This window comes from Octopus bimaculoides, chromosome 22 (genome assembly GCF_001194135.2).
Source record: "Octopus bimaculoides isolate UCB-OBI-ISO-001 chromosome 22, ASM119413v2, whole genome shotgun sequence".
Classification (NCBI taxonomy): Eukaryota; Metazoa; Mollusca; class Cephalopoda; order Octopoda; family Octopodidae; genus Octopus; species Octopus bimaculoides.
Window position 1 is genome coordinate 34,206,414 of NC_069002.1, and position 16,097 is coordinate 34,222,510.

Sequence of the window (16,097 nt, forward strand, 5' to 3'; positions counted from 1 at the left end):
CTAACCCTAAGCCTATCCTTAAACCGCGTGTGCAAATGAATACGTGTTTAGGGTTAGGAATAGTTAGGGTTAGGATCGACCACTCACGACTAGCTAGCGCGGACGGGTCCGCGCTGCTTTAGTAGTACCATATATGTGTGTGTGTGTGTGTGTGTGTGTGTGTGTGTGTGTGTTCTTTTACTCGTTTCAGTCATCAGACTTCGGCCATGCTGCAATCTATCTATTTCTATGGCTGTATGTGTCTCTCTATTAATAACATTGCATTTGATTGTGTATGTGTTTCTGTGGCATGCTTTATTTACTAAAAGCTGGAGCAGATTCATGAGCGAAGGCTGTTAGGTATACACACACTCTATATGTGTGCGTGAGTGTAGGTTTGTTTATGTTTAAGTGACACGAACGTGTTGTACGTGTTAGTGCTGTATTAATTAATACCACCGTATTTCTCAATCATTCCTCTATCACACAAACATCACATTCTCAGACCTTCTCTTCTGTTATATAATGGAGAAAGTACATGATTTGCATTTTTTATTGGATAGGTGGATAGTTTAGTGCTGAGCAAATGATGCAAAAGTGTGATTCTATTAGAATTACATGATTTGCGTGATAACTACAGACAACAATCAACTTCGGATATATAAAGCATAACATTATAAATTACAGATTCTGTGATTGTTACTACTATATATATATATATTATATACGCTTGTATATTTTTTAGTGCACCCATTTATATATATTCAAATCTTGCTCCTGGATCAATAAACCCAATGAAATCATCTCCATTTTCGTCATGCTCACTAAAACAGAGTGGAGGCGCAATGGCCCAGTGGTTAGGGCAGCAGACTCGCGGTCATAGGATCGCGGTTTCGATTCCCAGACCGGGCGATGTGCGTGTTTCTTGAGCGAAAACACCTAAAGCTCCACGAGGCTCCGGCAGGGTATGGTGGCGAACCCTGCTGTACTCTTTCACCACAACTTTCTCTCTCTCTTACTTCCTGTTTCTTTTGTGCCTGTAATTCAAAGGGTCAGCCTTGTCACACTGAATATTCCCGAGGACTACGTTAAGGGTACACGTGTCTGTGGAGTGCTCAGCCACTTGCACGTTAATTTCACGAGCAGGCTGTTCTATTGATCGGATCAACTGGAACCCTCGTCGTCGTAAGCGACGGAGTGCCAACAACTAAAACAGAAACAAGAAGAACCCGAGTGAAAACAAGGAAAAACATTGTCGATAAGTAGACATGGACGTCTCAATATCTGCACGAAATAGTAGAGTAACCTTTGCAAATGAGAGCATTTTATACACAGTGATATTTTGTTAATCTCATCCGTTGTTGTATAGGTCTGAACAAGGCATATCATGCAAAATTCGAGTGACGACGCTCATACTTACTTCTCAAGTTCGTAGACACTCACAGACATTATTTCGACCATGTAGACATCACGCTCCATGAAATTGTTTACTGTTCTTTCTACCTCATAGCTGTTCCTTGTAAAACCTGATAATATTGTACTCGATAACTTTGGTCTGTGAGGTTAATAGTTGATCTTTTTATCCATTCAGAAATGCTTAAAAGAAAACATATTTATCAAAAAGAAAACATTCTTCAATATTCCTTAAAATCGAATTTCTAGCACATGACGGCAGCAGGCAGGTTTATTCTGTATTAGTGTAACAAACCACGAATGACATTCTGATGAGTGCCTCGTTTCAAATTTGCAATGGAGAAACACGCAAGATAATTGCATGAATATATAATGAAAGAAAGGAGACTAAGAAATGATATCATACACATACATCAGGTGCAAGCGCAGCTGCGTGGTAAGAAGCTTGTGTGGCACCTTGGGCATGTGTCTTCTACTATAGCCTGGGGCCAACCAAGGCATTGTGAATGGAGTTGGTAGAGGAAAAACGGAAGAAACCAGTCATGTATGTATATATATATATTTATGTGTGTGTGTGTGCGTCTGCCTGCCTGCATGCCTGCCTGCCTGCCTGCCTGCCTGCCTGTCCTTCCCTCCCTCCAGCACTGTTCGATATCCAGAACGTAAAGACAGACGAAATACCGCTAAGCACTTCGCCCGACGCGCTAGCGTTTCTACCAGCTCGCCGCCTTCAATAATAATAATAATAATAATTGTCTGAAGAATGACTTGACTCCTTTACACGGTAAATACACAATAAGGAGAGTGTGATGTGATTTGAAATGACTTACAGATATTTCTACTGTATGCTTATCTTCTTCGGGTTCAAAATTGAAAACAGAAAATTAAAGAGTCTTATTAGAAAACAAAAAAAAAAATAAAAAATGCGAGTGAAATAATAATAGGTTGTGCAAGAATACACGAAGTACCAGTGATACTCTAGTTACGTGAATATGCATGCATATCTGAAAGCGTGTATTTAATAATTTGCGTAAACGTTGTTCGAGTTATTAGATCTCATATTGATATATATTAACATTTTTGTGTGAGCGTACAAGTCATGGATGAATATAACATGGCTTCAAACATGAGAGCTCTGATAATATTTATACACTTGTGTTTCTGTTTCTTCTAAGTTATATTTATTGGTGGTGTTGTTGTTGTTGTTTTTTCTTCGTTATTTGAATATGTTCAGTCATATTTCTAAGTTTATTGTTTGTATGCTGTATACATAATAGCTTCCCATCATCAGTCTGCACCAGATTTTAGTAAATAAACTACAAAACAGAAATGCATACATAAACAAATATAATATCATACAAAAAATAAGTGGTTGCCATATAGAGCCATGGCGATGGATAGGCAGATAGATATACATATATCAATATATTTATGAATTGTGAAAGATGATTAAAATAATAGAGAATAGCGACAGAATATAGAAGTCTATCTATCTTGCACACACACACACACACACACACACACACACACACACACACACACATATTTGTGTCTCATTAAGTATGCACAGGTACACACACATATATGTATGCACATAGTTTTACATCCATTCAGACACGGAGACACACACACACACACAAACACACACACACACACACACACACACACACACACACACACACACACACACACACACACACACACACACACACACACACACACACACACACACACACACACATATATATATATGCAAAGTGTATGTGCATGGACACATATACATACATATGTCAGTACGAATTTAGAGAGAGAGAAAGAGATATAGAGAAAGTGAGAAGAGGAGACATGGAATGTTATATACATTTATTTATATTTTATGCTGGATTAATTCTTGAAAATGGAACAAATCTCATTTTACCAAAATTTTCAAAACATTGCATCAAAAGAATTTGCATATATGTATTCGTTGTTTATTTTATGTTTATAGTTTGTAAATTTTCCTGATTATTTTCTTTTTTGTTTTGTTTTGAACAAATTCTTCGAGATTTTAATGGTTTTCGAAAATCTCGACAGATTCTTTGAAATAAGTGAATTAATTAATAGCTTGGTGGAAAGTTCTGTAGCCAAACAAATTATCTTCCATTGGCGTGACATGATGATCGGCCTATAGAATGTTCTCTTTCTATTTATCAGAACACATTGGAGAGAAGAAAAAGAAAATGGTGCTAAATTAAAAGCGATAAGATTCAAGGACAAGAATATGTATATTACCACTCGGTTCCATAGAAACTTTCACAATGCATTACCTAATTGATATCTGAATCTTCGATGTGTTCTTACAAAGACATTATCTTCTTGGGAAGTTTGGCAATTTCAAAAATTGAAGACAAGGTTGATGACGGAGCTAAAGATGATGAGAGGGATGATGATGATGTCGACACTGCTTAGAATTATATTATTCCAATGATGATGAATGAGGAGGAGAATGATGATAATGATGATATTTGATATTAATAACCTTATTATTTGCTATCACTATCGCTGTTTGTAATTCAATAATTATATATAAGCACACACACACACACACACACACACACACATATATACTTGTATGTATATGTTATACGTTTCTGCATATATACTTATGTATATACATGTTTTGTGTAATGCAAATATGTGCTCATGAGTTCGCGTGTATATGTGATTAGGTGTAAACTTTCGTGTAATTGTACATTAATATGTGTGTGTGGGCGAGCGTATTTATAAATGTGTGTGTGTGTGCCTGTCAATGTGTTTGTGTATACCTTGTGTATGCGGAAGTAGTTTTAGATATGCTCAGTAATTGAAATTAATTTATATGCATATAATATCGTGCATAAATCTGGACTATTAATTCATCTTATAATTTAGAATATCGAAAAATAATATTCTGAAGTAGAATGTGGTAAATTTAAATATAGATTTATTACAGTAAATTTCAAAACCTTTACATATTTTAAAGATTGTGCATCAAAAGGGGTATATTTGCTAATGACAAAATGTTGTAGCATCTGATTGTTACGGAATGCCACGAAACCGTTCTATAATGCAAATATACCAGCGTTTTCTTTTTACCGCGAGTTCATGAAACAATGAGGAATACATGAATGTCACAGCAAAGCAACTATTTTTTTTTCTGTCATTGCTAATTATTACGGCACTCTATTTCGGTATAGTGAAACATTTAATGTATTGATGAAAACTTTATCGTGTAATTTCAAAATTTGAAAGATTCTACTACACTCTGGTAACATGATAAGATGATAATGTATAACTCTTGAACATTACATTGAATAAAAGCAGAATATTATTCTAATATACCATTGCATGACCCAAACCCTGCCGGGGGAGAATCGGTTTTTCATCTGATTCATTATATGGTACCTACAGTATTTTATTGAACCTAGGAAATGCAAGTTCGACTCCAACTAGATTCGAGATTTGAACTTGAAAGATTTAAGTAAATATCGCAAAATACGTTGTCTAATGGTCTACCAAGACCTACAATAACAAGGGGCCACATTAGGTTAAGTAGGTAAATACAAAATGTGTTGCTCTGACAGGTTGGTGTCAATATGCGAAGTATGTTTTGTGAATAGTCTGAGGACCCTCCAGCCCGAGGACACCTTCCTCATATCGATCTCACACGCTTTGTAAATATGTTTGTGGGCGGGAAATTTAGTCCTGCAGTAAACCAATATAAAGTCCTTTCGGAATGATGCGATGTTTATAACTCTATATAACAAACCAACAGTGGAGGCGCAATGGCCTTGTGGTTAGGGCAGCGGACTGGCGGTCATAAGATCGCAGTTTCGATTCCCAGAACGGGTGTTGTGAGTGTTTATTGAGCGAAAACACCTAAAGCTCCACGACGCTCCGGCAGGGGATGGTGGCGAACCCTGCTGTACTCTTCCACCACAACTTTCTCTCACTCTTACTTCCTGTTTCTATTGTACCTGTATTTCAAAGTGCCAGCCTTGTGACACTGTGTCACGCTGAATATCCCCGAGAACTACGTTACGGGTACACGTGTCTGTGGAGTGCTCAGCCACTTGCACGTTAATTTCACGAGCAGTCTGTTCTGTTGATCGGGTCAACTGAAACCCTCAACGTCGTAAGTGACGGAGTGCTAACAACAACAATAAACCAACAAGGCTTATTCGACACCCCTAAAAATAAAAAAAATCTTTCTTTTAACCCTTGTGTTATATTTTGTTCACATTATGGTTCAACGGTATCACTCAGCACTTTGGTGAATTTTAGTTTTCTGTTAGAGAATTGAGAAATTTGAATCCTAGCTGAAGGACACTACTTCTTTTGTTTTCACCAGTCTCTGAAACCTAAACAGGTTTGAAGGGAACAGCCCTTTATTCACTGACAACTTATTTAATAAAACAAAATTTTGTTTGCGCTACGTCTGAAACAAAATGCAGGATGGTGGTTGCCGGAATAAAAGTTGGTCATATCTTTGTGTGTTTAAATAAAAGGCGACAAGATACTAAACAAATTTTACAGCACCAACGAGAGTAGCATTATGGAATACTTAGAAAGAAGCCGGAATGTTTCGATGATAAGAAATTGTTACTTCATAAATCTGACACTGATCCATACTTACATTGTGTATTACGTCATCACTAAGTTTCAATGATGCTTTTGTATTTAGGATAAATCAGCTTCAGATTCTTTCTCCCACATACACATATGTGCACAGCGGTACACGTCATGTGTCGTTGCTGCATTCCAACCAGAGGAACGTCTTTGCAGACAAGTCAAACCGATCTATTGCGTTATCATTTATTTCTCTCATTCACTATGTATCTCAGTGAATTACATTTAAGCCATATTGTTAACGAAAGGAAAGGTGTGACAAACTTTCAATTCCCGTGGGAGGTAGCGTCGTCTTTAAATTATCAAGAACCAAAATTCAAACTATATGACACACTCAGAATAGGCAAAACTTATCTCCACCTAAGTATGTTCATTTAAAGAATTATGTATCGATTTCTTACAGTGAAACAGCTTTCTAGAGGGAGCCTCGACACCTGAACTGTTAGGAATATAAGTGAAATTTACATAAAATCGTACACTGTGAACCATATTAAAGAAGACAGACATATAGGACAGAATAACCTTACATATTCAAAAGATGTAACAATAAGTGGAAAGTAATTAATCATAGGTACCTGTTGGAAATGATTGTGATCATAGAGAGGTTGTTGATAGATCTGATAGGAATAACGGCGATATCAGACCGTATGGGTCATTGCAGGAGGAGAGATGAATGATTCGGGAAGACTAGAATAGATAAGACAATAGCCTTCATCGAGGAATAAAATCGGCTGTCATGTCAATAATTAATCTTCGGAAGTGAAATATATGATCAAAAATATTGATGCCAGAACCATCCGGTTATATTAACCATTATTAAATTTTCTGTAATAAACATAAAATTTACTGTAATAAAACAGTAAATTATAAAATCTGGAATTGTCTTTTTTATGCTGCTGCTACTACTGATGTTGTTAGTTTATTTGGCTTATTCGCACATCCACCCCGAGCTGAAAGTTATTACTGTCAGAGCTATTCTGCTTTGTTAACACTGATATTGAAACCAAAATTTATTGTTCAAAATGTTCTTCATTGTTTATTAGGATTCCGATTGTTTTCCAGGAGACCTCTTTTAGGAACTCTCAATCACATTATTTACTTGTCTGATCTCGAGTTATTTCATTTTTCTTTTCTTTCTTTCAATACTTGTAAGGGCGTAAATTTTGGTTCCAGAGTAATTTGGCTGCTATTTCTCGAGGGTACATTGGTTTAGTTAAGGATCGCTTTTTGCCCTCATTTTAAAATTTAAAAAAAAAAAATTGCACAAATAATCTGGTTTCATTGTAGGAGATATTTCTTATTCTTGACGTTGTGAAATAATATCCAACTTGTTTGAAATTATACTGCGGTTTCCTTTCTGTAGTGTTTGCTTCTTGTACAATCATACAATAACTTCCTACGTATATCATTCAGTATTGATGAAGTATTGCTAAAGAACGGTACAGAAGCATTGATTCGCTGCGAAAACCGATCATTTATGTTCTAAGCAACATGTTATACAGTCTGATTGAAGATATATATCTGTGCAAAGCATATTATTTATTAAAGATTTCCTTTCAAGGTCATCGCTGTTTATACCAGAATATGTTTCTGCTGCAGCATTCCTTTATGCCACAATGACAAAGGTTTTTCGGAAACATCTCTGTGCTGCAAGATACAGTGAATCTACATTAACATTTCGCATCGGAAATAATCAATAAAAGATAAATACAAACAATTGTAGACCAAACGGAAAAAGAATATAAAATAAGGAATAACAAATGATATCAAGAAAATAGCCGATTCTCGTGTCAGATGACCCACAATTATTCTTATTTGGGTCACATGAACCAATGGGCTCTTTTGGAAATATTAAATCATCTTCACACTTGATTAACTGATTAGATTATATCTTATCGTATTTTACTTTGACTTGCTGCAAAGTTTTAGACTTTTTCTATAAAGGTCAGCATTTATGCGACTGTTTGATATTGGCACGAAGCTGAGAGGCGATAGTTCATAATAGCAGTGCCATGTTACTGTTCTGATTTCAATAACTAATTGCTGAAAATAATAGACGAGCCATTTGCATGATGCTATAAAGTGTAGTTGACACAATTTCGTTTCCAATAGAATTTGAAGATAAACTATTATACACAGGTCTAACAAGATAAAATAAGAAATTGGATTCATATAATGGAGAAAGAAAAACTATATGTTATTCTTCGAAAGAGGAAGGACAGTGTAGCGGAGGAAGAGACCATGATGTAGATCGGTATGCTAGAAAAGAAAATGGTAAATCTGTTTCAAAAGAGCGTAGCCAACGGTGCTAATAGAAGAATACGTATGGTAATGTACACTTAGTATAATATATTAAAAGGTGAGATGGTGGAGTCGAGCCAGAAGGTGTTTCAGCACACAAATTTATTGATAAAGGCCAGCACAGAGAAAAATAACAGTAAAACATATATATATATCAATATTCTACAAGCAAATCGAACTGAAATGAGAGATCTTAGATTATTGCTTCACCTGTTCGATATAGCAAGAAAATAATTCCTCAAATAAACACAATCTATTGTAACACGTAGCCATATAGGGAGAAATAGTCGTAGGTAGAGATTGGGCCTGATTAAAACACGAGATATTAACGGTAGAAATATTTCGATTATAGATATTGTGGCAGAAGGCTAGAAACTTAGGAAGCAAATAGTTTATAAATGTGTGTGTGTGTGTGTGTGTGTGTGTATACATACACATATAAAGAGAAAGAGAGAGGGAGGAATAGGTATAGATATAAATACACATAAATATATTGTTTTCTTTCAGTCATTTGACTGCGGCCATGCTGGAGTGCCGCCTTTAGTCGAAAATATCGACCCCAGGGCTTATTGTCTGTTAGACTAGTATTTATCCTATCAGTTTCTTATTGCCGAACTGCTATATAATGAGGACGTAAATACACCAACATCGGTTGTCAAGCGATGGTGAGGGACAAACAGACACACTAGCATATATATATCTATACATATATACGACGGGATCGCTGGCCACTTATCACCAAGGAAGACCCTATCTAGCCACTAAAAACATTTTTCTTGATCAGCATACGCGCCCGCAAATATAGCAGTAAAAGGTTCTTCTATTCACTAGATTGGCCATCTGTTTTCATGCATCTCACTTAAATTGTGCATGAAATAAGCACGTTTACTACTTTCCTCCATTGGTAGCAATGGCGGGTATTGCTTTCTAAGTTTACCTCTCATATTTCTCATACCTTCATTGAAGACGTCTCACAGTCCTTAAATCGTTGTATTTATTTTCGCTGGGAGTGTTTACTACGAACAAGTTTACATTTACCATAATTAAGTTTGTTACAAAAGCCTCCGGCAAAAATGGTATTTTTTGCTGAGAGATAGCGTTTTGGCAGTGGTAGTACCGTACAGAACCGTCACGATCTTATAATTGTAGTATGTAGGGATGGTGCTGTTTCCAGTTACTGGAAGAATGTAATTATCTTGCCTCTCCATAAGAGAAACTAAAAAAAAAAAAGAGTAGCTAAAATAGAGGTATTGCTCTACTGTCATATGTTGGCAACGTTCTGTCGATTATATCCCCTTCTACGACTGAATAAATACCTTGTAAAGGATGTCCTATCTAAATCTCCGTTCTGGCAAGCGAACAATGGATACAATGTTGACAGCAAAGTAGATACAGGATAAGCCCTCAGAGCAGTATATGGACAGTGTCCAGGTTTTCATTGGTTTAATGAAAGCCTTTGATACTTGAATAGTGCCGATCTATGGAAGACACACACACACACACACTGAAGTACATAGTTATAGTTATGTAAATAGACTGATAGATAAATGAATAGATAGAAAGATATAGAGATGTGGATAGATAGTTAGAGAGACAGATTTGTGTATATATGCGTGTGTCTGTACACACATTTACATACGTACATGCATACATTCAGGTTATTTGCGATTACGAGTTAAATATGAAATTTGCGCGTGCTCGACTGAAAATTGTTGAATATTGTGGTCGATTTATCCTCTCTCCCGAATTTGCTGGCCGTGTGCCAAAATTTGAAATCGATATCTGCACAAGTTTCAATTCTGGTACTTCCGATAAAATAGCAACAACCAAAATATACTCCATTCTGAAGATGAGATTGAGAAAAACTAGAACATTCGACATTGGATTTACAAATGCTTTCTCAACCATACAATCTACAACAAGTATACTAAATGTAAGAATATAGGCAGTACGTAATGGTATTTTCAAAATTGTCTAACAGAATATCTCTACCCTATATATATATATATATATATATATATATATATATATATATATATATATGCTTCAATACACATACGTCTACACATAAGCATAACAAACACATACACACACACACATGCATATATGTTTCAATACACACACATCACGTTTATATATATATACAGAAGTGAAGATCTAGAAGCAGATATAAGCTAAAATGGTAGAATAAAAAATAACTAAAGTCTCTGCCAGCGAATGAGCCATGCAGACATCCATCCAGCTATGCAGTCAAACAGAGAAACAGGCAAATATATAGAAAGTCTAGCAGTCGAATGTTTACCAATGAAAATAAAATAAACACTAACTGTGTGATCAACGAATTGATAAGTATAAAGATAAGATCAACTCGAATAAATTTGTCAATAGAAAATCTAAAATATATAGAGGTATGTGCATATATGTATATATGTAAGTATATATGTATATTTATATATGTGTGTGTATATGTTTATATATATATATATATATATATATATATATATATATATATATATATGTATATGTGTTCATATATATGTGTATGTATGTGTATACGTATGTATGTATATGTGTGTATGTGTGCATATATATGTATGTATGTGTATGCATGTATGTATGTATATATGTATGCATATGTGTATATATATACGTATATATGTGCATATATATATATATATATATATATATATATATATATATATATATATATATATATATATATATTTATACATCCATACATACAAACACATATATATAGTGTCAAGACAAACGCTGAATCGTGTTGAGTAAAATATATTTTATGACATATTTACAGAAGTTTATTTCAAGTAATTCTTTATTGTTGTACGTATTTTAAAAAGAAACGGGGAAACATGAAGAGGCGGATAGAGAGAAACGAGGAAGAGATAAACACTATAACCAAGATTGGAATAAATAAAATAAGATAATAAGTAGAAAGAAGCGACTTGTCTCAAAGAATGTCATAAATCCTTGCGGCTGTCTTCAATAAAACTGCGGCAAACAGTTTCCCATCCTCAAAAGACATCGGTTTGTGTTCGTGTTGGTGACGTGTATTTTGTGTCACAACTTTTCCTCGTTAAATGCTTCTTATACGACCATAACTTCATGTGCACCATTTTTCTTTTACAATTTCTTTATCACTTTTTATGGCTCTACATTCGGAAAGAATTTGTGAATATGTCTGTGCCTCAATGACAAATTTCATGAGTAAGTTTGCGTATTTTTAGCTGAGTTTGTAAATGTGTGTGTAATATTGTCAGTAAGAAAATGTTTTATATATATATATATATATAATTAATAGTAGTGTGCCATTCGAGACGAAGCGAAAACTGCATGTGTAGGAGACTCTATCTAAAGTGTATATCAAGAAACCAACAAATTGAATCTAAAGAATGGATCTCAATTATTGATTAGTTATTTATGCTCCCGGACACCAAGACAACGAATGGTATAGTTAACATAGGTCATATTTGAACTGAGAACGTGAAGTGCTCGATTCAATTAACGAGCATGTCTTGGAGAGCTGAAGCAATACTGCCAATTTCTTAGCTGTCTACACACAAACAGTCATAAGAAAAGAGATACACATACTGATACATATGCATATTAATATAAACATATGCGCAATATCTAACCGCGTGTGCATCCTTGGCGATTGTCTTTCTCTGTTTTCCCTTCTTTGGACTTTTCCTATATTTCTGACGAAGAGCTCCGCTCGAAACGTTAAATCCTCTCTTTTCTTTCCTTTTCTGAGCGTCCAGTAACACTGTACTTATTCCACGTCCTCCTCCTGTTGTTTTTCGTGTTTTTTTTCGTTTTACTTTCTTGCTTGTTCATGTTTGAATCGACTATATAGATATATAGTTATACGTAATTCTAATTTGAAGTAAAAAAAAAAATTAAGGATTGGAATGTAGGCGTTAACTGCAGTACCCAAACCTTGTTTCAGCGGAACTCCATGCTAGTGCGTCTGCGGAACCGGTTCACCACTTATGGTTGTCAGGCGTCATCAACAATACTTTTCATTCATCTTTGGATCTAGTCCAGAAATTCTAGAATGCACGTAGGGCATATTTTAAAGATTAATGTAGAAGATTGAGTAAAACGAAAATCATTTATTAGCCTAATTGACATAGAATAATGCAACGCACAACTCCTTCAAGTAGAATAATAGGCTTGTGCATTCACAGATTTAGATTTAAATTCCGCTTCAGGGTAAATGGTGGTATTGAGATTCAAGTTAAAGGACTTGTCTTGTATTTTCGTATTGTGTTTCCTTACCAAATTACCTTCACTAGCACAAACACATCAGAATTGCTAGAATCTCTAAATCATTCACTAGATCGAATGGTATGGAAAGCAAATTCAACCTCGGCGGAATTTGAACTCATAACGTAAAGACGGACGAAATGCCGCTAGGTATTTCTCCCGGAGTGACCGCTCATCGCCTTTATCTAGTTAATATAATTATCAGCAACATAAACATCAAAATAGAAAAAAAACGATTAGAAAAAATTACTTTTAATGATGCCTCTAGAATATTCTATAATAATCAAATAATACATAATCATCATAACTGATATGCACTACGTCAGTATATATTGGAGTTATTTTTCATATTTATATGTCACTTTATTATTGAATAACACTTTTCTCACAATAACACACATTGAACTAAGTCATAAACGAAACATAAATTAAATTAATAAAGAAAAAATATATTATTTGATCTGCGAATATAGCCTGTGCTATTTTGTATTTGCTGTTTGAGAAAAATATGGAAATATTAGCCTTGAACTTCTATTTCAAGACTTTTACATCCAATATTCTGCCAACATGTCCAGTTTCCAACTAATATCAATCTACAAATGTCATTATGAAATACGCTCGTAAACAGCAAGGCTACGTCGCAGGTATCTGCAATTTGAAATTGCCCTTGGCAAATCTACAGCTTTCGTGGGCGTCATCGAAGCACGCATACACTTACATACATAAGTACACACACATACACACAGACATACCCGGAGACACTAACACAAACGCATCGATACACTTGTGCAAAACAATACGAATAAGGATTAAAATAACTATACTCGAAAACTGTTATAAGTTTTCAGAATTGAAGTCATGAAACTCACTTTCTCTCCCTAGCTCACACCGATATATATATAAAATGAAAACACGCATACATAGATGTGTGTGTGTATACACACACACGCACACACACACACACACATTATATATGTACACACGCATACATATATGTGTGTACATTTATAAATATACATATATATATATATATATATGCATATATAAAATGAATATATATACATACATATATATGAATATATATATATATATATATATATATATATATACACACACCCACACACACACATACACATACATAGATGCATATATATATATATATATATATATATATACACACACACCATATGTACACAGAAACTGGAAAAGTTGGTAAATTTCTATTCGTTGATACACATGTATCATTACAGTACACCAGATGCATTAAGAACATAATTGTCGATGTTGTTGTTGAGGTCGACTTTGCCTTTCATCCTTTCAGGGTCGATTAATTAAGTACCAGTTGCGTACTGGGGTCGATCTAATCGAGTGGCCCCCTCCCCCCAAATTTCGGGCTTTGTGCCTAGAGTAGAAAAGATTAATATTATTATTATCATATCATACATTTTTGATTTCAATTAATAACAATGATGATAATAATAGTAATGAGGATGATGATAATAAAAATAAGTTATAATGATAATAGTAATGACAATAGTAATAATAATGATGATAATGATAATAGTAATATTAATAATAATTTTAATAAAAGTAGTAATAATGATGATAATAATAATAATAATTTTACTAAAATTAATAACGATGATGAGAATAAAAATGATATTTATATGATTGAGCTAACTTTTCCAGAAGATATAGAACCAAAGAAAAAAGGGCCATTGTCATCAAGTGAACGACGATAATAATAATAGTAATAGTAATAATAATAATAATAATAATAATAATAATAATATCTTGAGAAGTACATGGAACAAATAGGGGCTACAAACCTTGAACTAAATGGAACAAAGAGAGGCTGCAATAAAGGTGGAGCACTTGCAGAAAACAGCACTGCTTGGAACCGCCCGAATACTCCTGAAGGTGCTCGAAAAATAAGTGGTGTCTTCTTAGTTCACTGGTAGTGAACAACTGACACCGTAATACAAAGCAATAATAATAAGATAATTGTGCCACCATAATAATATAAATATGATTGAAGACATTCAATATAGGTATGTACGAGGAAAATTTGAAGGTAAATATTATGACAATATCATTTTTGAATCTATGAAGATATACAGTTAGGATAAAATCTATGTTTTCTGTAGACACACACACACTCACGAGGCTTTGGTCGACCCGGGGCTATAGTTCGCACCATTTGTCCAAGTTTTCATGCGGTGTGACTGAACTCAGAAAGTTTATTCGGTATGCGATCTGCTTACCTCTCAGTCACGCTATATGTTTGCATGTGTCTGTTTTGTTGCGGGTGTTTCTCGCGTCCACCGCTTGACAGATACAGTTGTTCTTTTACGTTACTGTAAATTAATGATTCGGCAAAAAGTGATCGATTTGACATCGTTATTACTGAGGTTGATTTGCGCGATTAAACTCTTGAAAATAGTTCCCCAAGATGCCCGCTCTCCAATTACTGAAAGATGTATAATAGAGAAATAAAATATATCATTTGCGTTTTTTCTCATTCCATTTAGGTATTTATCTCCACTTAAACGTGGATCTTCTTTAAGAACAAATCATACTGCGATAAATGCCATGCGAGAAAGATTGATATCGGCTATTGGTGCAAAATATCCACTTATTTATATCGCTCGCAAGCTCTCTGGTCAATCGAGAGACCAGCATCTGTTCTGATATTGTTTTCTATATATCGCTAGAAGGGAGATGAGTCGCTACTATATTTGCGGTCGAGCAGCCATTATTGACCAGACTAAGAATTCATGTGGTATAGTTGTCTTAATGCTGGAGGTGGCGAGTATTTATGACCCCGCAAGTGATATAAACAAGTGTGCATTATGTACCAACAACCAATATGGGGGTTTCTCTCGTGGGATCTACCGCAGTAGAGTTTGTTTTAGTTGTACATCCACGTTTAAGTGGGGGTAAATATGAACTCTCGGTATTTTACAACCTCTGCCACTAACACATGTTTTTAACGAGGTGCTTAGGTTGTTTTCTATATTTTGAAATACTAAGCAACATACAACTGAAAGCCAAACATTACACCAATTTGACACCTACAAACATTGTTCTAACTCACAAACTTCGCTCATTAGATCATTATGAAAAGGAGGTTTGTCCATGTTAAACGATGAGCTAAAAATAAAACTAAAAAGCATTAAACAAACAAAATGAATAATTGATATTTTAGCGTCGAATTCTTTGTATCTTCAGTATGTTTTTCTTGTTAAAACAAAATCTTCCTGAATATTCGATTTAATATGATCATTAGAGCTTGATTATGAGAACAAATGTAGTACCTTAATACATGTTCCTTAGTCTACATTTTTCGTACATTCACTCATTCATCTTACAGTAATTTACTTCAGCAGGCAAGAATAACACCAGATGGTCCCTCTCTTACGCTTTCTCACGTATATATATATATATATATATATATATATATATAT

General features: G+C 34.6%; 1 protein-coding gene across 1 annotated transcript in view; it reads right to left on the bottom strand.

The window, feature by feature from the left end:
• LOC128250531 (uncharacterized) overlaps positions 1 to 16,097 on the bottom strand; it is a 74,082-nt gene that overhangs the window by 57,748 nt on the left and 237 nt on the right. The window contains exon 2 of the mRNA XM_052975771.1: positions 13,620 to 13,745. Within this exon, the coding sequence (XP_052831731.1) occupies positions 13,620 to 13,745 (126 nt within the window). The remainder of the gene's footprint in view (positions 1 to 13,619; positions 13,746 to 16,097) is intronic.